Raw genomic sequence first — 25,468 nt, 5'->3', positions numbered from 1 at the left:
GTTGCCATCTGTTAGCGTTACTATAGCTTACTGCTACGTATCATCAGCATACATACACACACACACGCACCGTTGAACCGGTCTTTCGCTGGCGTTCAACTGCTGGGACGGCGGCGGCAGTTTAATTGACAGCGGGGAGAGTGAGGCAACGGTGTCTCTGATGCCCCCTGTTGGTCTGATGCTGACCGCTGTTATTTTACAGTGTAGGGGAATTGGCGATACTGTGGCCCTTTGGCCTGCGTCGCTTCGGGCATGCGCTTATGGCTACTTATTCTTCTGCAGTGCAGGCATCAGCAGCTGTTTGCAATACGTCTGAGCTGCGCAGTTGCTCGCAACAGTAAAGATGCTGATAACTGCTGGCTGGCTGCTATGTCGGGTAGGAGAAATGACGACGGTGTTCGAAACAGGTAATCTAATGGCGTCATTCTAGTGCCTCAATAAGTACGAGAATCTAATCTTGATCTACGGAACATGATAGTAAAGTCGAGTCTTGGGTGATCCCGAAAAACAAGCCACAGGAAAAAAGAGAAGGATATGAATTTTACCTCTGCTCTATCTCGCCCAACCAAGGATGTCCGCATTTACAGCGTAAATACTGTTTGTTGTCATTGCAATAACGGTTACGATGAAGATGATAGTATATGCTGATAAGTAAACAGTGAATGCAGACGATTTCGGATACTATTTTGAGCACGCAGTGTAAGCTAACACAAATAATTTATCGCCAGGGCATTCCTAAACGGATCATGATTGATTTACACTCTTATCTAATAGCGGCCGTACTAACAACAATCATAACAACCCCAACAGAAAGGATTCTAGAAATAGTAGGAGCAGGACTAGGTAGACTATCCTGACAATGATATAAGAAAAAACGTTCTGTTTAGAGCAAATTAGGTTGAAGAAGCCAGTACTAAGATGAATACGAACGCGGCGATGTGGCCATGGTAATAGATGCGCAAGTAATCATTAAGTTCCCAAGGTGTTCGTAGTTAGGCTATTACTGCAGCGTGGTCGACGCCTGAATATATGTTTAACGGTCGCTGTTTTCCTATGTATGGTATTGTTACCTTGTGCTTTTAATGGTGGAAAGCTCGCTCGAAGAAAGCTCGCCATTTTTCTTGTGACAAGCAAAATAGTGTGAGAAGAAAAATATTGTTTGTCACTTTAATTCGAAATTGTCTTTACATGAATGGAGGAACTAGCGAGAGGGGGATACGAGGGAGGATTACATTGTCAGACGTTTCTAACGTGATTAAAATGGCATTAAACAGTTTATTCTTCCTATTATTTTTCTGCTTTGTAATCGCCTGAAGTAATACGTCATATAAAAAGATTCACGCAACCACTACATTGCCGTTTTACGTTTTTCAATAGATTTGTACCGTAGTTTTAAGCTTTTCTCAATGTGTAATGCAATATAATTAACTGGCAGACCCTTGATTTCAAAGCATGGTATAACTTTTTCGCTAGTATATATATATTATACTTTATGTCGATTTTGTATTATTATAAATGGCAAGTGAGCTAAAAGGTACAGATTATATATCAAGTATTAAATGTACCAAGATGAAAACATTTGGTTGATCGTGGATTTAAGTTTATTAAAGTATAGCTAATGGAGCTTGTATATTTTCGTGAAATATTTGCTTTATCAGAAAGAAGATTGAGCAGTGCAAAACACCTTTAACACTGGGCTGCCCGGCGCGTATTTCCTTAAATCGATTCCTTAACAACTACCATAAAATATAAGCTGGTCCTTATAGAATTTGGTAAATTATAATTCAAATGGTAAAAAGCTTCTTGTGTTTTTATTTTTATGATCAAAAATTAGTGAAGTATATTGCAGAAATACGGTGCTTAGTATGATTGAGTGACGGGTATACGCATCTATAAAAGCGATTTGCGTAAATGATCAAAACCTTAAAGGTACTTATGCGTCCAATTCCATAAAGAGCTATTTAAGCCTTTCCATAAAGTAGTTACGTAATTGAAAGTGAGTGTGATCGTTATTTTTATTTTCCTATAGGCGGGGGTCGGAGGCAGCCTGGTTCACGGCAGCCCGAATCTGCATCAAAGCCTCCTTCCTCCCCGAAGGGAAGCGTTAGTAGCAGTGGTGGTAATAATGACGACGATGATGATGGTGGAGCCGATATCGAGGAGTTCGAATGCCCGAGACCCGACGGCCTTTTCGCCGATCCAGAAAATTGTCGCCGTTTCTACATTTGTGCGGGCAACCATCCCTACTCAAATGCGTGTCCGCCATCACTCTACTTCGATGATGTCAGGAAGTTCTGTACCTTCAAGGATTCCGAACTGAAGTGCGGTCCCATTGAAGAGTGTAAGTAATTGACTCTTTTTTTGCGCCAGTTCTACTTCCGTTATAGCAGCAGAAGTCGTCGCCGCCGCGGGAGACGTTCTTGCCGTTTGCAAAGAAGGATCACAAAGAAATACCTGCGTTTTTTTTACCCCCTTTTGAGTCTTATGATCGACCGAACTTCGTACTTTCTCTGAGTGTAAAAAGGGGAATAGCTGAGAGAGTGAGTGAACTCAGTGTTATTTAATTATTTTTAACTCATATGCGCATATAGTATGCCTTTGTTTTTTGTTATCAGTACGCTGACTTTAAAAAATGAAGTGAACGCCCGGATGCGGGACATCGTTTTCTCCCGGCTACCAAAACTCATCGAAAATGTGCATAGTCTGCGCATTACGGCTACCACCTTCCTATCTTCTGCTGTATTGCGTTGGTTGATATAGGTTTGCCTGTTGCCGTATAAGACGGCTGTTTAATCCTGGATGAACGTAATTTGAGTTGTTGAGCACAGTGTATCATTGATGAGATCGGAAGCAGATAGACCAAACAGAAAGGAAGTAGTCTATTTTATGTTAACGTTCTCTGCTTTGACGGAAATTGTCTGACGAAGACAGTTTACCATCTACATATATAACAACTGATAATAACCGTTATCTGTTTAGTACAAGCACGATCTATTATGTGTACAAATACAAGATATTTTGCATAGTTTGTTTCTGTATTGCTGGCCAATATGGCTGACTTGGACGTGGTTTGACGCCACGTAGGTGGGGTGACAGGGGCGATAAAAGGGGCTAGCGAATGCTGTCAGCAAAAGGGTGAATTATTATCATGCAAACGATGCTATTCGTTAGAAGCATATATATAGGTGTTACTATAGTATGAAAAAATGCATCTGCTTATATTGCGATATATAGCAATCGCATCGATTAATATAATGATCACTGTTGCAATACCAAACGGGTAGATGCTGATATAATAATATAATTATATATTACCATTTTGCATATATATGGAATTAACATTATGTTAAAATTGTGTATTTGTTCAAGGAATCGCCCATATCTATTCTGAAAAGGTACCTTTGATTCAAAACCAAGTAGAATAGTGAACGACATGAACGCCCCTGATGAAATGGGGCTCTCTGTAAGCGTATAAACATTGATGCCGCTGAAAAAAATTAATGATGGTCTTTTATCGTTGTCTCAACTATAACAGTCGACTTTATATACATATACTACTGTCGAAGCACCTTCGGAGTACAAGTGTAGATCAAGTAAGCCATGTAGCCAGTATTAAATGCGCTTGGCAATTTATCCAAAGTTATGTTGAGGCTAAGAAAGGTTCTGAGTAATTCATTCATTCTCTATATATAGTAATTTTATAGGGTCGCCCTTGATAATATTTAACAGTACAGTAGATCTTTGTTCTGCAGCCATGACAATCGAGTTGTTAAATCTCTCAGTCCATTCGTAGACACACTGTAGGCCCGGCGATGATTTCGCTGTCCATAAATCTAGGATGAATTCGTAAACTTTAATAAACTTTCAAAGGCAGACGCTCGTCGGCATTTTGCGTCGAACTACAGCTCTAACCCTATCTCATTTGCTTGAAATTGGACGTTTCTGTTGACGTTCTGCTCCTCGCAGCGGAAACCGAGGCTCCCGATGATGACAAGGAGAACAAGGCAGCAAAATGCGATACGGCCAAGTGCGTGCTACCAGACTGTTTCTGCTCGCCTGACGGAACACTAATTCCTGGCGGACTCGAGCCCAAGGAGACACCCCAAATGGTGGTCATGTCATTTGATGGAGCACTCAATGGAATGAACTATGCACAATACAAGTAAGTATCGTGTATATGCTGCGTAAGGACATTGAAGAATACGCTCGCTGGCTTAAGGTTCAACACCAGGCCCATTCGACGGAGTCACTATAGTCACATAATCGCACAACGCCAATTCATTACACTACAGCTTGTATTGCAATAGTGGTTTCGAAAAGTCGTTTCTTTTCAGAATAAACTTAATCAACGCGACTTTTGCCAAATAAATTGAAATAAAAAATTTACGCCAAATTCAGTTAATCGTTTTCGGGTGTAGCGGCGCTGACAAGTCCCCGTTCTACAAGCTACTTACATGGCAAAAGTTAAGAATTTCTCCGACTAACACGGACATAACTCTGTTTCGATCCGCTTGTAGGAGTCTACTGACCAAGGATAACCGCAAAAATCCAAATGGTTGCCCCATTCATGGTACCTTCTTTTTAAGTCATGAGTATACAAGTTACTTCTACGTACAGAAAATGTATGCCGATGGCCACGAAATGGGATCTCTATCTGTCAGGTGAGATGGTTTCAAGAGGCAAATGTGAAGTTTCGGTTGTTTTTGCCGGCCTATAATGATAAGGCAGACAAGTTCGCGGTTATGTATCGTTGATAATTAGTTTTCAGCATGATACCAAAGTCAATTTCTAACCTGCTTCCAGGCTAGTCTATAACGTATTATTTCACTTGGGTTGGTAAGTAACTGGCGCAGGTCAGGTCGAGTCCGTATCAATACACTAAGGTAGGGAACAATTCAAGGATTATTAGGTTAAACAAATGACTGATGTAGTCGGACAGTCGGCTCCATAAAGTCTTCTTTTGCATACTCATAACTTCCGCTCGAAGTTTCCAGTGTGATCGACACTGACAGAACTGAACTGTTGAAATACGGACAAATCTCAAATTTAAATTTTTAAATTTAAAGAAGAATTTCAAGTAAAGGCGATAAGTTATTGAGAACGATAAACATGTATGGTTTGTTCTGGCAGCTACTGATGTGCATTTGCTCTTATTGGCTTGACTAGACTTCTTTTTTACAAAATAAAAAACCCTGCCCTAATTCCATAATACTTCGCTAGCTTACATAATAAAAATTGTTGCAGTTGTAAGGTAAACACTTAATCCTAATTGATTCAACCCATTGCTTTATCCTATTCCGCTTGCGCTTTACATGCGTCATTCGTAAGATCATTCCTCTCGCAAGAAGCTAATAGTTATTTATTACCACAGATAAGATAAAACAGCCATTATCGAATCCTTCGTTCATGTTCAAGCGTTAGCACAAGTGTGCCGCATTTCCAGGAGCTAAAAAACCAATTTTATCCCAACTCGTTCATATTTTCCTGCTGTTATTTTTGTCGTTTCCTTTAACCAGCTTTTCTTGTTTCCATTTCCATTTAACCTTCGCTATCCTGTAGTCATCGACAGCCTGAGACGTTCTGGCAGTCCGCCAGCTTCGCTAATTGGACAGAGGAGATTGGGGGACAGCGCGAGATTATCGCGAAGTTTGGGAATATAACTAAGGATTCGATTCTAGGTTTTCGAGCACCATTTATCAAGCCGGGTGGTAACAACATGATGAACATGGCCTACGAGAATGGTTTTGCTTATGATTCCTCGTATGCCGTGCCACAGTCACACATTCCTACGTGGCCGTACACGCTTGACCATCTGCCACCTCACAGGTACGTCTGAATAGGTCCAAGAAGTTCGTTTTTTTACTCAAGCAATATGATAAAAGTATGATGCTGTGCTACCGACAACTAGCTTGTCACCTGTAGGACAACGAATAGATACGAATCAATCAGGAAGTAAGGAGTTCCGTCTTATAGTGCTCATAGGTACTGGGATCGTGGGGGAGGCACGGTTGCATAAACGTGGTAATTTCTTTGAAGTTTGTGCATCTTGCCTGTGTGTGGCTGTATTGAAATCATTGTTAAAATTTACCTGGGGTTTGTTTTTAACGCCTGAAAAACTGCCTATATTTAATAAGATACTTTTATACGGTAACCCTATGAGAGTAACCTTGAGTCGTTCCGGATGTTGCTGATCATATATTGCGCATAACAATATGGCAGATTTCACACGCTGCCAGATGAATGATTGCCTAAATCATCTATTTATTCATTCAGTAGACGGAGCGCCTCGACCTTAAGCTCAGTTGAGTGTGTTTTTGTAGGGGTAAAACATTGATACGGCTCATCATTTCTTCAATGTCAAACAGCAGTTCGGTCTGAATCCGATAGAAGCAATCCATTCCGAAAGGTTTATAGGTAGGAAGAGAAAACAATTTTTATCAGTATAGTTCTGTATGAGTGTGTACTTCTACACCTAATACGAAATCCGGGCCACTGAACTGCACGTATCAAAAGTAGTCGTACTGTTTGATACAGAGGTGACTGTATTCGACCTAGGTACCGTCGTACCGTATCTTGACAAAGATGTATTTTTGTATTACATCCGCTCGATAAAGACTGCGTAAACAGCAGCGGGTAAAGAAAGCGTAGCGAAGTAAACAGATACGATCTAATCGAGCATATTCAAAATTTTTAATTTCGAAGTAAGTTTCGAAGAATGACACTCAGCAGATTTTGAGGTTACCGTCGTTGTCCTTCAAACAGCTGAACACTTTTTAGTTACTAGTTGTCCTAATGCTTTGTAACAAATAACCTACTATTTTTTAACATTACGAGCATACTTATAATCCATCATAGTGCTACGGTGTAGTAAGTGTTCACGATTGGAAGGAAGGTAACGGATATAAGCATCTTCAGTTGAAATTATATAAAAGATAATTTAAAAAATAACGTGTGCGGTCTATCCATGAACCTCTATCTGTGCTTGTAGTAATCCTACAGGAAGAGGTTGCTTTGCCTTATTACATTATTATTATTATTATGAACATCATCGATAGTAAACGAACATTCACGGATAAACTTACTAGTAACTAATGACAATAACAATATAAAAACAATTTACGGTTGTTGTCGTACTTCATAACGTAGATCTATATTTTACGTCAACTACTTCGTGATTATATGTTATACAGTGTATAATATTGAAAATGTGCTGTGAAAACGCGTGAAGCACGAGCAGGACAAGCCCATTTTGTGTGTCTTCATCGCTGATGCTTTTTTGGTGAAGTGCTCCGGAACACTTTCGCAGTGATGAGACACCAATGGTGGCAGTTGCTTGGTGAGTCGTCCGAACGGCGAACGAGAAGGAAATGGTAGCGGGATTTTTGGCGCCGTATCCATTAACGTTTCAGGGCCGAAGATGCTTAAAAGGTAGGCTACGGTCAGTGAGCTAGCACAGTTCATCCAGAAAGGGCCCAAGAATATGGGCAAATGAAAGTCGTCGTTTACAAACCCAAGTCCGCCTACACCATGTTACGACAAGGAAAAAAGCAAAAAATCACGCTTGACTGTGATGTAACATTAAGGTTCGTGGAGGAGATGTTCGAACGACAAAGATAGACAAGCTCGACGCGGATTTTTGTGAGCTAACGGTCCTGTATAGCCGTCTGTTTCCTATACGGAAACGATGCGTATACTACTTTCATCTATACATATGTAAACTCAATATAAATTTCCGACTACCTTTTAACGTCTGAAGTAGAGGCCAAACGATCGATACGGGATTACTCGGCCGTAACTTACGATTGTATCTCTTTGTAACAAATAATCTGTATAGCTTATAGGACAGACGCTTATATTAGGTCTAGTAGAATTTAGAGTTATTTACTTTGACAAAAATTGGCATAGCTTTGGAACCTTTTGAATAAAAAGCGTAAAAATCCCCTATTCCCCCCTTCTCCTTCCCTCTGGGACTACGCTGGCATCTAGAATGCAATTACCTAATCTATGAATTTCTCCACTCGCAGATTCGAACTTCCACCGATAGACCTGCAGCCAACTGGTATATACAAAAAATGCTGAGCTTTATGCCAATTTCCTATATTTTCTACGATACCATTTAATCGAAAACATAAATTAATTTCTATGATAGCTAGGAATTTCGTGGTTTGATAAAAGTGAATAATGTTCTCTTGAGAAGTTTAAGTATTGATCCAACTACTTGTACAGTTTATTTCATTTTGCTATTCATTTTATATCCACTACCTAGTTCCATCTGTTCTATGAGGGTATGTAAGAATTTTTGGAAGTTTAATTTTTAAGAGCCTAAGACCGTGGTCGTGAGTAAGTAAAATAAACAGAAAAGATCAATTAAAACAGTTATGGTTACTACATCAGGCACGTAGCAGTATTCTGACTGCTAGATCTTGTAATATTGGCTCGAACAAATCGAATAGCTCTTGTTAAATTCTACGGTTTGGCCTAAAGTGGCCTCGCTTCTTTACACATTTTCGTGCCAAATACGTCGCTTGTCTTACATACGTAGATATACATATATCATGTGCGCAGACCGTGCTATATCCTTGCAAGCAATGTATATGCAATGATTGGTTAAACTTCTAGTTCCCAGTTACTCGACCACAGTTAACGTATATATGCACATACATATTTGGTGACAAACAGATAACTAACTGTTCACGTATCCGGAACAGTATTTCCCACGCAATAAACACTCGAATCTGTAACATTTCACTCAGAGTAGATAGTTCAAATGTTGTAGCAAATTTCTTTAAAGAAAACTTCAGACAGGATAATTACAACTTTTTGCGTTTTAGATGCCTTAATGGAAGGTGCGCTACCAAGGCCTTTCCGGGATTGTGGGAGATGCCGCTAAACACATTGCATACGGAAGAGGGCGTTGGAGGGCATTGCGTATTAGCTGACCAATGCGTATTTCCTTCGGATGACTCCGAGGAAATTTTCGAATTCCTCAAGGAGAACTTCCTCAGGTGAGATGTGACCTAAGTTTACCCTAATTGCAAATTTACAAATTGAACGTAGAAGACTATTCTTTCTCGATGGTAGTTTCCATGATCAGAATGTATAATGGCTCCGCGTAGATTAGAAACTGATTTGGTAGAAGCTCAACATTGATTGTCCCTAGGGACGCAGACGAGCCGTCGGTTGACTGGAACAAGTTTTCAATGTCTATTCATCCACCGTGCTTTGATATCTTACTGGAGTAATAATAAGAGAGCTAGCTGCAGGTGGTACCTGCAACAAATTCGAGGTTGATATCTGTCGTACCATTTCCATAATCATCTCATGGTCGATAAGAAAAAAAGGGAACAACATTAGCAGAAAGAACTCAGTGAAAACAATCTAGAGCTATTGGGTGATTATGAAACATTTTCTGCGACGTGGCACTTAAGTGTAATTTATGCTAAAAAGAATTGTAGAATTTCAAGGTGTCTCCACGGGTACGAGTACATTAAACTTGTTCTACAGAATACGCGACGGTTCCATGTGTAAATCGTCTCTGCAGAGCTGAGCGAACTTTTAAAGACAAATTACCCAATATTAACATCATGATTATGTCGCCTAAGTTGCAACGTAATTTCTGGCTGGTGTTTGCTCTGGTATCGTAGCCGTGCTTCCCTTCTGCAAAATAGTAACATACAAAAGAATAGTTTGCTAGGGTTGCATACTATATAGAGAAATGTTCATTGATCATCTTGGGTATCCGCTTGTTATGTACCCTTCGTAGCGCTGAAGAAACGCTAAACAGTGTTGCTATTTTTAATATAGGAATTTGATTTATTTAAAACAACAAATATAGAAATACGAAATCCTAGAAATTCCATGAGAAGAAGCTCTCTTTTGAAGTATTGTCAGCAACGACCTAGCTTGCATGTGAACGCCGAATGATACGTTTTGTTCCCATTGGAGACCTGCACATATCCACCCCCTTATTTTGTCTCTCTGTTGATTCTTCGTCTCTCCTGACATCCTGTCTATGCTTAGCATCTTAGCAAAGCTATGAGGAAAAATATCTCAACACAACTTCTCCGATGTTGACCCCATTTCGACCTGGTCTGCTTCTGTTACCGTTGCCAGTTATCCAGTTAGGTTTCATTTTTTTAACAAGCGTCTGCCACTTTGATCTTGTTTTCACGAAAAGTGAACGAGGAATAGCTAAGAAATACTATTTAAGATTCGATTTTTTCGCTATTTAACGAGAACACTCTGAAAATAGTTAACATTGACGGTTCACAGTACACTTCCCTAAACCACTCGGCAAAATCTTTACTATAAATATTATGTTTATACTAGTATATTTTATCCAGAGCTGTTGCGTTCGACACGCAAGGCTACATGTGCTGTGACGTCTGCGTACCAGTTTCAGGATTTTCGAAATAATACCAAGGTGCATGTCGATATTCGTGTGCATTAGAGTGATGCTTGCCCTGTCGTCAAAGTGTCGCCAATATTTATATAATGAGTTTCTGAAAAGTATTGATTTGTCTACCTAAATGCTTTCAAAGCCACATATCTCGATACCATTTGAAAGGTAGGATCCGCTAGTAGTAAATGCGCTAGAATTGTTGGAATACCTTTATTCAGCCCTGAAAGAGGATGCCCTGAAGATTATTGAAAGAAGGGGTTTGGAGGGACTAGAAAAGAGTCGTATATTATGAGTTGCTGTCGCGTGGCAAACTGATTCAATTGGACCTCGATTATCGACAACCAACAACATCACAACAAGCCATCGAGAAAGATCGACCGGAATTAGTGAGCAGAGGAGACATTTCTTCTATTATAACTATGCTACATAACTTATATGTTTAGCAAAGAGGCAAAAACCTGGATAGGGAATTTTAATACGCCCGCCGTGGGGACCCCATTCTTAACCATCAGACCACTAACTGTTTGTTCGATCTCTACAGAAGTCCCTCAAAGATATTAACTTAGCTTCAATGCAACGAAGGATGCAAAAATCACCTGTCACAATTTTTCGTCACGGTTGTGCAATCACTAAAAAAGTAGAAATATCGGCGTATATTTGGTTTAGGAACATTATTTTAAAATTGAGAAAATACATGCTTGTGTATTGGCTTAAAAACGGTCAATACTTTTCCTACAACGTAATATACATTTATATCATCAGCTTCCTTGTGGTATACCAATGTTCCTTGTGGCAATATCCAATTAGAGAGAAATTCTCAGATTGGCCTTTGTTTGTTTTCCCAGACACGGGGGTAAAATTAGAGTGTATCTATCTAACGTACGTATTACGGCCGGCATTTTCTGACTATCTAACAATGCGGTCCATTTCGATCAACATGCGTCTATTCGGCTCGCGGCTGGCTCGATCCACGTACATCGCCTAGATGTCAGCTGTTTTATGGTACGGCGTTTTGGTAATCGAGCCGATACAAAAAGCCAAGTCGACTTGTTCAGCTTGTGCAAAGAGATCACGTATGTTTATTACGCGTCATATGTTGAGAGGGACCTTACGAAGGGTAAAGGTCAGGCATAGTCGTTCATTGACTGCAAGCGTTATACAGAATATGACGTGCTAGGAATAGCCAAGAAAGCACATAATCAAAAGACCGTAATAGGAGAATTAATAACCATATAGAATGTTCCATATCCATAATGGTAGCTGCCGAATCAGTGCGACGGTCAATTTTTCCTGCACGACCACTATATCTTCAGTTGAAAACGGACCATTTTTCTGTGTATTTTTGAATTAGTTTCAAATGATAATTTTTGATTTTGAAGATTACTTATGCATGGGTACTGCGCATGGGAAGTGTCCTTTCTCCCAAACGTGGTTCAATATGGCAATCCCTTTGCTGTTTACTTTAAACAATATCGATATGCAAGAGCGCAGGGTTTTCATCTGACTGAACGGTAAAAGAGAGCCGTACAAATCACATTGGCAATATCTACAAGCTAGCTGTTTTCGTACGGTCCACTGGGTTAAGTGCACGGGCTTAAGGTTCGTTTTTCATTTTAATTTGCCGCAGGCAATGGGCGAATCCATGGCGCAGCTCGCCCTCGTTATGAGAACGTTTCCTATTCACTGTGCCTAGTAAATCCTAAAACATACTCTGCCAAGCCTTTTGAGAAACTCCCGGTTACTATAGTAGAATATTCGAACTGGGGCGGCGCACTGCTGACCTCCTGGAGTCTGTGAAAATGCTAGATGAGCTCTTACGAATACCCCTTGAAACGACCTTCTCTTCACAGGCTAAATCGGGCATGCTTTAGGGTTAGATTTGGATAAGTGAAGTCTTTGTCTTTAGGGTCTTTTTTTTTTTAGAGAAGAGCAGTATGAACAAATTAAATTGTCATAACATATTGGTAGGAGGTTACCAAATGACATCGTAGACGTGCGTCGTGTGCTGCTACAAATGGATAATGTGAAATGTTAAATGGTACTTAATTCAGTTGACACTCTATTAATATAAGCTATATATGATCGTCTTGGGCTCAGTACCCAGAGGCGTCTAATCTTTCACCGATCTATCCGTTGATTTCAGGCATTACACTAGCAATAGGGCACCGCTTGGTCTATTCTTCCACGTAAACTGGTTCACCGATAAGACGAAGGTCAAAGCTCTTGGAAAGTTCGTCGACTACGTTATTGACAATCACAATGATGCATACTTCGTTACTATGCAGCAAGCGCTGCTCTGGATGCGTACTCCAAAGAAGGCAAGCATCGTCTTTTTTTAGTCTAATAATATATATATACATATCATTACACAGCACAGATATATATACATTCTGCTTGTTTATGTCAAAAAGATGTAATGAGAAAAAACCAGAGTGACTGGCGGAAAAGTATACTGTACATATGGGCTCAAGTGGGTCCTTAGCTCAGTTTGGACATCAACAAAATGGGCAAGAAAACGTTCGTTCGTACGTGCATATATCTATTACAATCATTATATAGTAAATTCTTGTCGATTTATTATAGCAGGCATCTCAGTGTTTCAGCTTATCTATTACTTTAGCACGCGTGTTGTCGCCGGCAATGTTTCTTCCAGAATCGAAATCCTTTTCCGTCTTCAGCTTTCTTAGGCGGTTCCTATATCTAGAACAGTTGTTCGGGAAGAAGATGGGTTTCAATTAAAAAAATTGCATTCGGTAGTTTACGTGGTGTCCTATTTAAGGCGCCATGTTGTGGGACTGTCGAACTCGAACCTGAAAGGAGAAACAATTTGATTAGTACATTGCTTCAGGGTAGTTAATCCACTAAATTACCAGCGACAACCTGATTCGGCATTGTGGCTTTTGCTGACAATTGAAAATAATTTCCTTATTAACATGGTTGCACATCATAATGAAAATAAGTAGACAAACTATTAGGTTGTTGAAAACCTTTTGGATACTTAACAAAGTGTAAGGAATACTATATAATATAAACTTATTTTTGTTACTGAGAATGTCACAGGTAGCCTGGACTTTAATTTTAAAATTAACTCTAAAATTTAAGACTTGTAATAACCCCTTAATAACTATAATACCCGTTGACATTTCACGCGACTTACTGAGCGTGCCCTTTTCACGCCATTCATTGAATCTGTATTTCCTATTTCAACGCGTAATGTAACAATCATTTAACGAAGAAGTCGACTGCGTGCACAACCGGTGCACGAAACAAATATCGACAGAAAAAGTCTCTGCGTAACTTTGACAAAACCCGTTACTTGTCATGATAGCGAACAGTGTACAAATAAATTATAATTAACGCTTTAGTTAACGCCCTTTGGGAGCGTTCCATCCACAAGGTGACAGACAGTAATCCTGGCCATTAGAAACATGCGCGGAACGGCGTTGGGTCACACAGGTCATAGCCAGGACGTGGGGCTTCTTCCTAGTCGGGATTAGGCCAACCGCCATTGGATATCTTACATCATGAACCGACACCGCTTAAACCATCTGACGCTGGTGCGAGACTCTCTAAGCAGCCAGGTTTTTTGTATCCTAATTTCCGCGTCCTGTTTTCTTCTCGAATCATTGACATCGCGAACACTCAGGTCAGAGGTTTGCAACCTCGCCTTCATTGAGGCTGCCAGTATTTTTGTTTGATAACACCTGTTGCCCTAAGACGCCAAGTTGAGGGGAAGGACATCCCTATGAAAACATAAAAAATGTAGTTTGGCCTCGTGTTTTTTCCAATTGAATAAGCAGTATTTGTTAGGTAAATGGTTATGCAAAATCGTCCGCTTCGTTCTGAGCACATCGTCAATTGATAATGTGGTCTGAAGTTAAAAGGAAATAGCAAAATTTGTCGAGGTAATAACAACGATATCGTAGATAAATAACAATGATAGGATAGTGTTTGTATCTATACCATTTTGAACAATAATGTACCAGAACTAGAGTGGGGATGCAACGGCCTAACATAGTGTGATTTCTTTATTTAGACAGCTAATATTCCTTTCTTTCTAGCTTATTGTGAAAGCAGATAGACATGTCTGCTTTATTTTCTCATTACTACGCCATCATGCGTCGTGTCTATTGGGCCTTAAAAAATGACCGGCTTATGTGCACGTCACTCCATCCTTAGCTTCTTTGCATTATTGTAGCGCCTGGTGCATTTAGAGGATGTACATAGCACTGTACTTTCTATGCATTGCTATGTACATCTTCCACGTGCTTCTGACTTGACTGTACACAGAGCAGCTGCATAAACGTACATAGAAGAGCATTACAGCAAGTGCTGACGTAACCATGAAACTTTTTTGACGAGGATCCGCCGACCTTTGACAAACCCAGTTGTAGGATGGGCAAAATAGGTTATTAAGAGAAAAGGACCCATTTTTATTTAATATAGATTCAAAGTTATAGTTATTTATGCACACATAAGAGAGCTTATAAAGTACAGCTTAACTGTGCCTCTTTCTTGCCATGCTGGCATTGCACGTAGAAGATTAACAATCAAAAGTCTAGAACTACGTCTGACGGCCTAGATTGAGCCTCTTATAGGGTATATAATTAGACAATATATGTTTCAAGTTTATATTTAGTGTAATGATTCTCTTTAACTATATAAATGGATGGACCTACGCACTATGACAATATATCCAGCTGTTTTGTTTAGACACGTTTCGAATTGGACTATATCCCGGAATCGCATCTATTTCTAATGCGTCTGTGAATAAAATTGCAAAGGCCTTCGGTGTTCATACGAGTATTCAAATACAAGGCATCGATGCATCATCCATTCTCATAAGGTCGTCGCGTTTCTTCTTTCCTCCCCCCCCCCCCCCCCGAGTCTAAAAATTCAATTTTAATTAGTTAAAGCGAGCATCTCGAAGTATTACGTAGAGAGCTCGTATCTATGTGTCTTCTAATACACACACGGATGCGCACTGTTTCAACGAAGTATTACATTCCAGCTAGTTACCTCATGCGAAGACCGTATATTCAACAGAGATTTGATTTACGTGCTACGTACGAAGGTATCAGGTTTGGGTATAGGCTAAATCGACACACCGTTCAGTTAGTTACCTTGTGTATGCTAAGGTATTTTTTTCCTGTTTTACGTCCGCCACTTAAATTTCTGCTGAACCAGAAATACCCTAAGAGTTTCACCACACTATAAGACTTTCATGTAAAAAATCATTTTATGTACAGCTATCGTACATTGAGAATACAGTAAGCGGTGCACCATCTAAGTAAAGTAGGCCTTCAACGTCGTCACTGGCAAATTCATCTGAATAGTCATTACGCTACGCTTAAATGTCATTTCCGTTGTCTGCTCCCGCTCGTTCTTTTTGATTAGTTTCTATGTTCCAATACTTTTCACGGACGCGCCCGTACGGCCAATACGATCATGGCTGTACCAGAAACGCCAGCTGGTCGCTGCGATAAAGTAGCGGCTAGGGAACATGTTTCCCCGCTGAACTTAGGACCAAGCAGTGTCTAGGCTTGCAACTGGCCACAGACACCCGTCGTTTCGTCTTGGCTGCCAGTCGTCTGATGTTTAGCGGCTTAGGTACCGGACGTAAAGTACGAAAAACTTTAAAAAAAGACACGCAGGTGTCAATTTAATTTTGAAAGTTGACGCGCTGTATGTAAAACTATGTGGACGCCATATATTATGCTTGAATCCATCTATTGGGGTGATTGACAGGGTAGTGGATAGTTTTTGTGGCATCGTATTATTCACCGATTTGAAATTGAACTCTTATGGAATCTACAGGCTATGACACCTAAATTAGGACTTTTTCTTATATTATGGTTTTAGAACTATCTTTAGGTAAACACAAACATTTACATTTACATGTGCTAGCAGTGTTCTTCCTTCGAATCATGTTTATTCGACATAGCCACCATTCACCGCAATTACAATTTCTATCCGGAGTCGTTTACAGAGGCACTTCAGTTATTGCTTTTATAATTCTGCAAAAAACTTGTTGATAGCACAAGTGGGGGATTCGAGTCCGTTAGGTCGAGATATATTAAAGCCTCGCTCAGAAGCTCTCCATAGATAATAATCCAGCAGGTTCAAATCTGGCCTGTGCATCGTCTTATCAAAATGTAGCGTTTTTTAACGTCCACAGTTGCTTGGTTTTTCTGAAGAGGCTATAGTTACCTAAAGGCTTGGCTACATTTCGCATGTCCGCATGAAGAAGTTACTTAATTTCAAAAATATCACATGCTTCCACCCTGTCGCAAACTTGAAAATTTAATGTGACGAAGTGGGTTCAACGTAATCAGTGCCTATGTCATCATCTTTAAGTATGATGGCATAAGGAATTATTTAGCATAAAAACCTGCTCCTTCGGACAATATCGTACCGCTTTAATGTAATCTATATCCACAGAACCTATAAGATATTTTATGCACTTTTTTTCTCGACCCTTTGACGCCTCATATTTGTCCCACTGGTGTATCGGTACTTTTTCCACCTAAATCATAATGTAAACATAAATATAAAATGTAAATGAAAAGAAAAGTAGTGCCTTTGTTTTCGATCAGGCCTGTTATCGATTTTACTGGATTTATAACTAACTACCTTTTTTAAATATATAAATTTTAGTGCTTGTCATTCAGTTGAGGTGGTCCGTATCTGGAACGTTAGGATACAGCAACTGATGAACTATTTTTAAACAATGAGAAAATGAGTTGGATAAGGCGAAGTCAGGACTAACATAATAAACAAAGGGAAAGGTGCCCTCTTGACAATCTAAAACGACATTCATTAACACACTCGTTATAATAAGAACTTGGATTTCCGCTCTATCGTCAATTTTCCCGGCGCGAAAGTTACTCTAAATACTATACACCTATTAATAACTATGTACAATGTATAATACATTGATTCGGGGTAAGCGGTGATTTTCCACCGACAAACTACGATGTAACGACCAATATGTAGGAATGGACAATACACCCAACCTGATACCGGGACACGTCGTATCACATATAACCCATTATTATTATTCTTCATTACTACTCAATCGTTGACTTTCTTTTTTGCTGACCGGTTGAACTCGTCTCCCCCAGGCGGTGAAAGCGTGCCATGTACAGACTCTCGTTGTCAGACAATGGAAACGTCAAAAGCCTTCGAATAAAGATGATGTTCTCGATCTTACACAGTCTTGTCCATATCTTTGCCACTTTGTTTAATGTGTGCATAATACGGCTCTCAGTATCGGGCCATGTTAAACAGAAATACATGACAACGACAATGTTATCCGTTAGTTATCTGATGGAAAAGATTTTTCCAGCGTATGTATTATGTAGACATTCTGTCTGAATAAAAAAAGTCGTTCACAAATACACAACAGGTAGTCTACGGTGTCTATACTTTGTCACGCAGTATCCCATATCATGGAAATAAGCGAAGGATTGTTGTCGATGCATACGCTGATACCACGGCACTGCCACCAACGAATGTCGGATAAAAGGTCATTCTACGTACCCTATCCAGCAGGCTTTCTCAGTGGCCACTTTGTCACGCGGGCGCCGTTTTTCGAGCCCTCTATGGCTTGTGCGTGTCTCACACAGTACACCGCATAGAAGCAACTATTTCTGCATTGCTTTAGGCTTTCGGGCTATCTTGCTAAAAGATAGCTGAATCATGCCCTTCATTATCTCCTTGCGCAATAATTAAGGCCTGTACTGTGATCGGCTGGCATGTTGGGTCGGGACTGCATATAAATTCATGAGTAATAGACCAGTAACCATCCAGCCTTCGTCCTGTGGCGCTTTACGACGTCCAGGAATAAAAGACGCAGAGTATAGATAGTATGGCGCTGCAAGAAAGGTAACACGACAGGGAGAGCTCAGGAAACACGTGAAATCAGAACGTCCGTATAGTCGCGAATACATACGCCTTTACGCCGACAAAGTAACCTTCCGGTTAGGTCATGGGTAAAAGATTCGAAGAGCGGATGTTTGATTATACCGTCACCTCTGAATGAGCGCGGGTACTAAATGCTGGACACTTCTGAACAAGGAAGAACGTTGCATTCGATACTGTTAATTAAGACAATCCACACACAGCACGTCGGCTGCTTCAGGACTCTTATGGTTATGCAGAAATTAAGTGGTTAAACGAATGTGAGTATTGCAGAAAAGCACGCCATGTATATGGAATAACATCATGTGTTGCCTTAGCTTTTTGCACATCTCAGATAACATTATCCTGAATCTACCATGTATTATTCCTAGTGGTATCTATACACCTATCGGTTTGGCAGTTACAATCAATTTTTGATTCATTTATGTCTATAAACGGAACGTCAACGCAATCCACGTATGCCTATTGAATCTGATCTAGTGGGTTGGTCGAACTCGACGCCGGGGCCGACGTCCGTACACGGATCCCAAGTTGCTGATACGATATACCAATCAGACCGATCAGATCGGCGTACGTTGCTCGGACTCGGAGAGATCTGTTAAAAATGTAGAAGAATGTATTGTTCCCATTATTCGAAGCTGGCTTCATCTCTCTAAATTGTCGTCGTCTCTAAATTGGGATTATCCATAGGTGACCGAATTGCGCGATTTTGCGCCTTGGCAATGTGAAAAACGTACGCCCGCCTGTAACATTGCGACTACATGCGCTGTACCATTCGAGGCTCGCCGTGGAGAACTCAGGTAGGAACAACTGATCTATTTTCTACTCAATTTCGCGTAGAAATTCTTATAGATACAAGAATTTCTACATAGATCTATGTATATATAAAGGAAACGCATACGTCGTTAGGCCATAACAAGGTGGCAACAGAACTCCTCGGATACTAACATGTTCACGAGCAAAAATTGACTCGAGAAAAGGACTATATTAGCAATAACGCTCAAATCGTTCTCCGAGATCAACTCCGGACTAAAGCTCGTACAACTGCAATGGTTCTGTATGATTCTCATGTAAGTACTCATCCATGGAACACTCCGATGTGTCTTCGTAGTGTGTGTCAATGTTGTTCAATCCGAACAATGCCTTATGCGATCCAAGCCGTCAATATTTCTTCTAAAAGCAAGGATAGGTAATATGGTGTTGGTAATATGGTGACATAGGATATAATGAGTGCGAAACTACAAAACCTTAGCTAAGCTTGACGTAGCTGCATTGTTAATAAACCAAATCGTACTGTCAGGCTATCTAGTTCTCTAGATTTCACTGTAAAATGAGCATTGATAACATTCATTCCCATATATGCTCAAAATGCTATGGCCCACATAGCTTCGCCGCACTCTGGCTCGTATAGTCGTCGGCGTAATCATGCAGTATAACATAATGTAGTGACTTTTATAAAACTCTTAACTTGTTCTTGAAACGTACATTTAAGAGAGGAAAAATTGTGGAAAACGAGGTAATTAATTGGCTTCCTTATCGTTCGATCAAAGTTTTATACAGTTGTTAAAATATTCAGTTGTACCAGATAGCCTTATCTTTTGAAATCCTATAAAAAAATAAAACCCAATAATACCAATTGCACTCTGATATGGGTGCATCTCAAATATTGGAAAAGCTGGATATAATTAGAATCTAAAAATCAACGTTCCCTTACTAGAAAAAAACTGAAGTGGCCTATGTAATCCCTTCCCCATATAGTCCCATTTTTCCCAACGTCAGGCTGTACAAGGCCCACGTAAAATTGACTAAACATACCATTCTCTCGTTTGAGCTTTTTTCGCCAACGAGATTTAGTTATTCTGCAGCATATAATCAAAAGCAATTGATAGCACATGAATATGGTGACACACGAGCTAGTATCGCACTGGCTAATGTGTGAAGAGCGTCTAGTCCCAAAAATCCATTCCCGTGATCCTGCTAACCTTAGGAAGACGTTGTCCTGCAGGCTTGAATTCGCGCATATACGCATGGTTCGGATCGTGCTGGACGCCAGTCGTCTGATGAACCATCTGACGGCGATGCCAGACGTACAATTAGAAACATAGAGCTTTGAAAATCTAAGCAGTCTGATTCGTGGCAGAAAAACCACTGACTATTTCGTATCAGGATGTGACAAATTTTACGCAGAGGGTGGCAAAGGACCGCAGAAATAGTCCACAATGATACCGCGTTTTTTCTGGATATTTCTATCGGAGCTACGGATGTGCACTTTTGATTTCGGAAGGCCAGCTCATCCCTAGTACATGTTGGTACGGCCGCAAATTTCATTTCGGATGACCAACATCGACTTTCCATTTCGCTCGCTGCTGGCAGTCCAATGAAAAATAACTTCAAAGCCAGGCAAAGGAAATGCATCGCCAAAAGTTGCCCTGAAACTGTACAAGGAAATGAACTAAAGAAGAAATGAAAAAGCTTCACAGATTGGTTAAGGTTTAAAAACGAGGGGAAGCGGTCACAAAAGTCCACCAGGCTGGGACGCACCAATGCGACGACAACGGTAAGCTGTGTGTTTTTTTTTTTGTTCGAACAATGAAGAGCCGTCGCCGAATGGATATATGCGCAATCACTCGGTGTAATTAAAAATGGAGGGAACAGACGTTCTTTTCGAGAAGTTCCCTCCGTGTTAGTAAGACTGTAGTTACCGGCTGTGTACGAAAGGTATTAGTTTATGCTTTTGTCAAGTAACAAGTATTTTGATATTCAGCTTATATTCAAGCAAAGTAGGCGGAGAGGCCAAGCAAATTTTAGTCTCGTAAAAAGCAAACATTGGGAACACTGGGGCCTGCAACGACTGTTCCAGATTGTATTGCATAGTAATAGAAGATTGTATGAAAACAAAAGACCTTCTTCAAAGCTAGATTATAACAGTTTTTCCATTATTACCTAAGTGATTCAATCACAATCGCAATTTATTTGTAGCGCTACAAGAGAATAACTACACATAGACGAACCTATAAAATTGGTATGTTTCTCATAGATAGCCATAGTTAGCACGCTGGTAAAAACCAACCTGTAACGAATTTTACTACGCCATTCCGTTAGCAGCTTCGTATGTTGGACGGTATATGAGATCAAGTTGATAGGGCTGTCATATTGCAGTGGAACCTCAAAGTGAACTGAGCATTTGGGGAAAAATCTCCACTGACTTTTCAGTACTTGACCGCTGTCCACCTTCTCGCTATTGATCGTAATTCGCCATTTTTGTCATTGTTTCTCTTACTGTATTCCGTTCTCTCTGCAGGATGAAAGTGTATTGTATTGTCTACCATATTGTTTTCGGATGGGGTCAGAGACTACGCCTAAGTCGACTACATAAAAATGATCGAGTTTGTCAACGATGACTTGTTTTCTCTGTGCTTGCGTTATCCCCCATCAGTGGGAGTACACCAAGCTGGACTGGGTTAAATCGTTTTGCAGGCTTAGTCGCGCTCTCCAATAGGCCTTCCCCGTCGCTGAATGGCTTTTTCTCTGATGCGGCGTCCAATTTTCCTGTCGTTTGCCCCTTTTTCATCGCTAGTAACAGTTACTATAGCAATGGTAGAGGTCAAGGGCCAACGGGAATCGGTCCTACATTGTATCACTCGCAGCAGTAGCAACATCAGCAGGAATATGGCAACGACTCGTATTAGACGATTGTCTAGTTGTTTTGAATTTTTAGTTTCTGCATTGCTTCAGAGGACTGGGCTCTAGCATGAAATGAAGTGTGCCTACTTCCTCCAGACCACTCATGCGTTATTAAACATAGTAGACGAACACGTTACCACTGCAGCATGATGCAGACATTGGAGTTTGGCCCGGATATCTAAAACCGGTTGATTTCTGTTGTGTCGCAGCTATTCGAATCCTGACAAGGGGACACTTAAGGGCAATCGACAAGTTGCTGCCATTACATTAGCGATCGGCAATAATTCCAGTTGGTTGCCCTAACGAGCCAATAGCGGGAACAGCTGTGAAAACAGCATTGCGAATCGTCGTTTAGTGCTGCACCCCGCTGCGAAAGTAGTCGAGCAGCGCTGAGGGGTCTTTGGCTGAGGCTCGCGGTGCCGTGAGATTCCCTTCCTGATCCGTAAACATCAAAGCGGAGACAACGAAAGCGTTAAGAACAACGTCAATGAAAGTGCTGTAAATGAGTACGACACGGAACCAGTTAGGTAGATGCAAGGGTCAAAGAAAGCTTTGGGTCTTTCTAATCATCTATATTGCATTATATATTTGCAAGACATGTGACGAAACCAAGTTTGAATGGCCTGCGACTTCGAAATGGTTTGTTTCTCCAAAATACTACGCCATTAATCTTGAAACATAAGGATAACGTACAGTGTGAATGTCACGACGGCTGTAATTACTCATAATACCCATATACTTTGTTACCTTTATTGAATGACGCATGCGGTGTGGTTTATCTAATTGGTGTGACCTGAACCAACAACCTTTGATTTTCTCATCCACAGGTTTGATCGTTTATTTACGATATACGAAAGCTCGTTGACGAAAATTAGCTCGTGGGGGCTGTCTCCTAAGGCAGATCGATCTCCCAAATGGCTTCATTATCTACTCCAGTTTATGAAGACGTGATCTCGTAAATAATTTATTTAGCTTGGGAAACTGGTGGATATTTTATGAGTTAATGGTATAGCACCAATTAGATGAGAATTTGAAAGATATTCTATTTTTTAAACGTTTTTGGCGTGTACAAACTGAGCCAAATCGCAGAAGACGACTAGCAGTCTCTGATAATAACAAAGTTCACTTTCCGTGTGCCATAGCTTTTTTCAAATGTAGTAATATTAACTACGTGCTTTGAAGCATATTATATACTACAGCGGTTTTTTACAGGTTTTGAATGACCTAATAGAGCATTGTGCTTGTTCACCCCGCCTATCTTTTATGGCCGATGGAGACACCATTTAACTTAATATCAATCGGATCTTTGAAGATTTGGATTCGTTTGAAACGGATTACTCTACCGGACTAAATCGAACTCTTAAAGTGTTTTTGTAGATAAAATCAATCATGAGATAAATCAATTGTGCAATGAACGTTCATTTAATCCTGATTGGATACTTCGAAATCGTTTAGATGAGCATTGCGTGGTTGTCGCTTGTACATCATCCCTGCCATCTAACGTGTAAAATTGGATAAAACAAAGAGAATGAGACCCTTAAGCCATGCGAATTTGGACGCCCTGGCTATACACTCTCATCCTCTCGATTTTAACACACACGTCTACCTCTACCGTTTGAGCCTACGATCCGTGAAAAACGTTTCCTTTAGTTCTATTTATACTGAAACAGGGCGGACAGTATTTATCATCATATGACCCATATATAATCAAGGTTACCTTATCCACGACTCCACGTAAGGTCTGTCTGCACTTAAATAGTAGTTGGTAGGCGTTCACAGCTCGCCAAATCTAACTCAACGATTCTATGAACGCTATTGAAAAACTGCTCATTAACGGATTGAATACAGAGACTATACGAAATGATGACAGTTGCCGGCGCTCCGTTCTCTGCCCTCAATGCTTAACCATTACAGATTAGTGTGAAAAGACGATAGTAGATTTTAAAAGAAAATTCGTGGTTTACGTTCGATATATAAACCGTTAGGGATTATTTTAAGCGGCTGGATCCTGGTACGAAACAAATGGTATCTACACCCAGATTTGAGTCTGGACCATCATTTGTCCTGGAAAGTTAACAGACGGACATTTTACCCGACTTCATATCGGGGACGCAAAAGCGGATTTGTCAATGGTCAACGTATGTAGCTGACGTAGTCCTTACGGGTATTTGCTAACTTTAGTATCGATCCCACAAATGAGGGTGGTATCAATGGAATCGACGATAGGTTGGAAGTTTGTGGAGCTGGGAACGTCGCTTTTTCGAGAGAGTAGTAGCTGGAAATAACTGAATGCCGCAGGAAATAGGCAGAGTGCGAAATCCAGTTGAAAAATCGTCGCGGCGGCCACTCTGTTTTTCCGTTAGCTAAAGGGCAATATCCAACGCGAAATGAAGACAAAGACAATACTGCGATATAAGTATACATTTGCGACAGTAGTAGTTAACTAACTTAGACCCCGATGACTGACTGCACAATTTTGTAATGACCAGGACCATCTGTACAAACCATTCAGGTTGTAGGTTTCGTAGAAACCGATCATTAAGGGCCCTGGTTATTACAGCAGCCTAAATTTTCTCGCTAATGAACAATTTGGACCACATTTGTCTCTATCACGTTAAGGAATATTCTTTAATCTAGTGATTTACATAGATTCAAGCTTCTTTGTATCGTTCCGTGATGTTATTTCAGGTACATGGAAACCTGCACAGCCTGTCCCGTGAAATATCCCTGGCTGGGCAACTACGAGGGCAGTCACGAGGGACGTAATCTCGTTGATATTCTCGAAGAGCAAAAGGAAAAAGATAACGACGAAGATGCGAACGTTCGTAGGAAGTAGAAGCGACTCAATTGAGAACTCTGTGAAGCCGACCATTCCTCTGGCAAAACATCCGCCAAGGGGTGGTTCGTCGTGGAAGTTGTTGGGAAAATAGCGCGTATGAATGACGTTTTCGCTGAAATTTTTCCATGAGCTGTGCTGACAAGTAAGACAGAAAAGGGGGCACCATTTAATCAAAACAGGAAACACGAGTGAGCAATTCCTGCCTTCCATTACATTTAAGTCAATATATATGGGGTCCGTTAGGGACTATCTTGCAAATACATATGTTAGAACGACATGACCTCTGCGTGTACCCTCGAATTCAAATAAATCGTATATATATATATATATATATATATATATTGTGCTGGTAGATTTTGTTTAAAGCACCCTGAGAACAAAGAAGTGCTTTAAAAGCTGGCATATGCACGACGTTTGACAACTATGAGAAAGCTGAAGTTGCGCTCAAATGAGAAATAGATAACACGAACAAAGGAGTTCTCGATTCATGTATATTCTTCAAGAAGACTGAAGCCGACTAGTTTCACCAGATGATTGACAAATGAGTGTTCATTATCATGAAATGTTATAATTATAATTTCTGTATTATAATTATAAATAATAGATGCCTATTAATGTTT

General features: G+C 40.3%; 1 protein-coding gene across 1 annotated transcript in view; it reads left to right on the top strand.

Annotated features, from left to right (window-relative positions):
• Positions 1 to 25,034, top strand: part of LOC111264913 (chitin deacetylase 7) — a 37,924-nt gene extending 12,890 nt beyond the window's left edge. The window contains exons 3-10 of the mRNA XM_022841177.2: positions 2,030 to 2,341; positions 3,967 to 4,162; positions 4,518 to 4,661; positions 5,560 to 5,826; positions 8,832 to 9,005; positions 12,546 to 12,720; positions 19,016 to 19,125; positions 24,698 to 25,034. Coding sequence (XP_022696912.1) covers positions 2,030 to 2,341; positions 3,967 to 4,162; positions 4,518 to 4,661; positions 5,560 to 5,826; positions 8,832 to 9,005; positions 12,546 to 12,720; positions 19,016 to 19,125; positions 24,698 to 24,845 — 1,526 coding nt within the window. The 3' untranslated portion in view covers positions 24,846 to 25,034. The remainder of the gene's footprint in view (positions 1 to 2,029; positions 2,342 to 3,966; positions 4,163 to 4,517; positions 4,662 to 5,559; positions 5,827 to 8,831; positions 9,006 to 12,545; positions 12,721 to 19,015; positions 19,126 to 24,697) is intronic.
• The last annotated feature ends 434 nt before the right edge of the window (positions 25,035 to 25,468 follow it).

Source organism: Varroa jacobsoni, unplaced genomic scaffold (assembly GCF_002532875.2).
Source record: "Varroa jacobsoni isolate VJ856 unplaced genomic scaffold, vjacob_1.0 scaffold_913, whole genome shotgun sequence".
In the NCBI taxonomy this organism is placed as follows: Eukaryota; Metazoa; Arthropoda; class Arachnida; order Mesostigmata; family Varroidae; genus Varroa; species Varroa jacobsoni.
The sequence above is the reverse complement of the archived record's forward strand: the minus strand, read 5'-3'. Positions and strand labels throughout refer to the sequence as shown.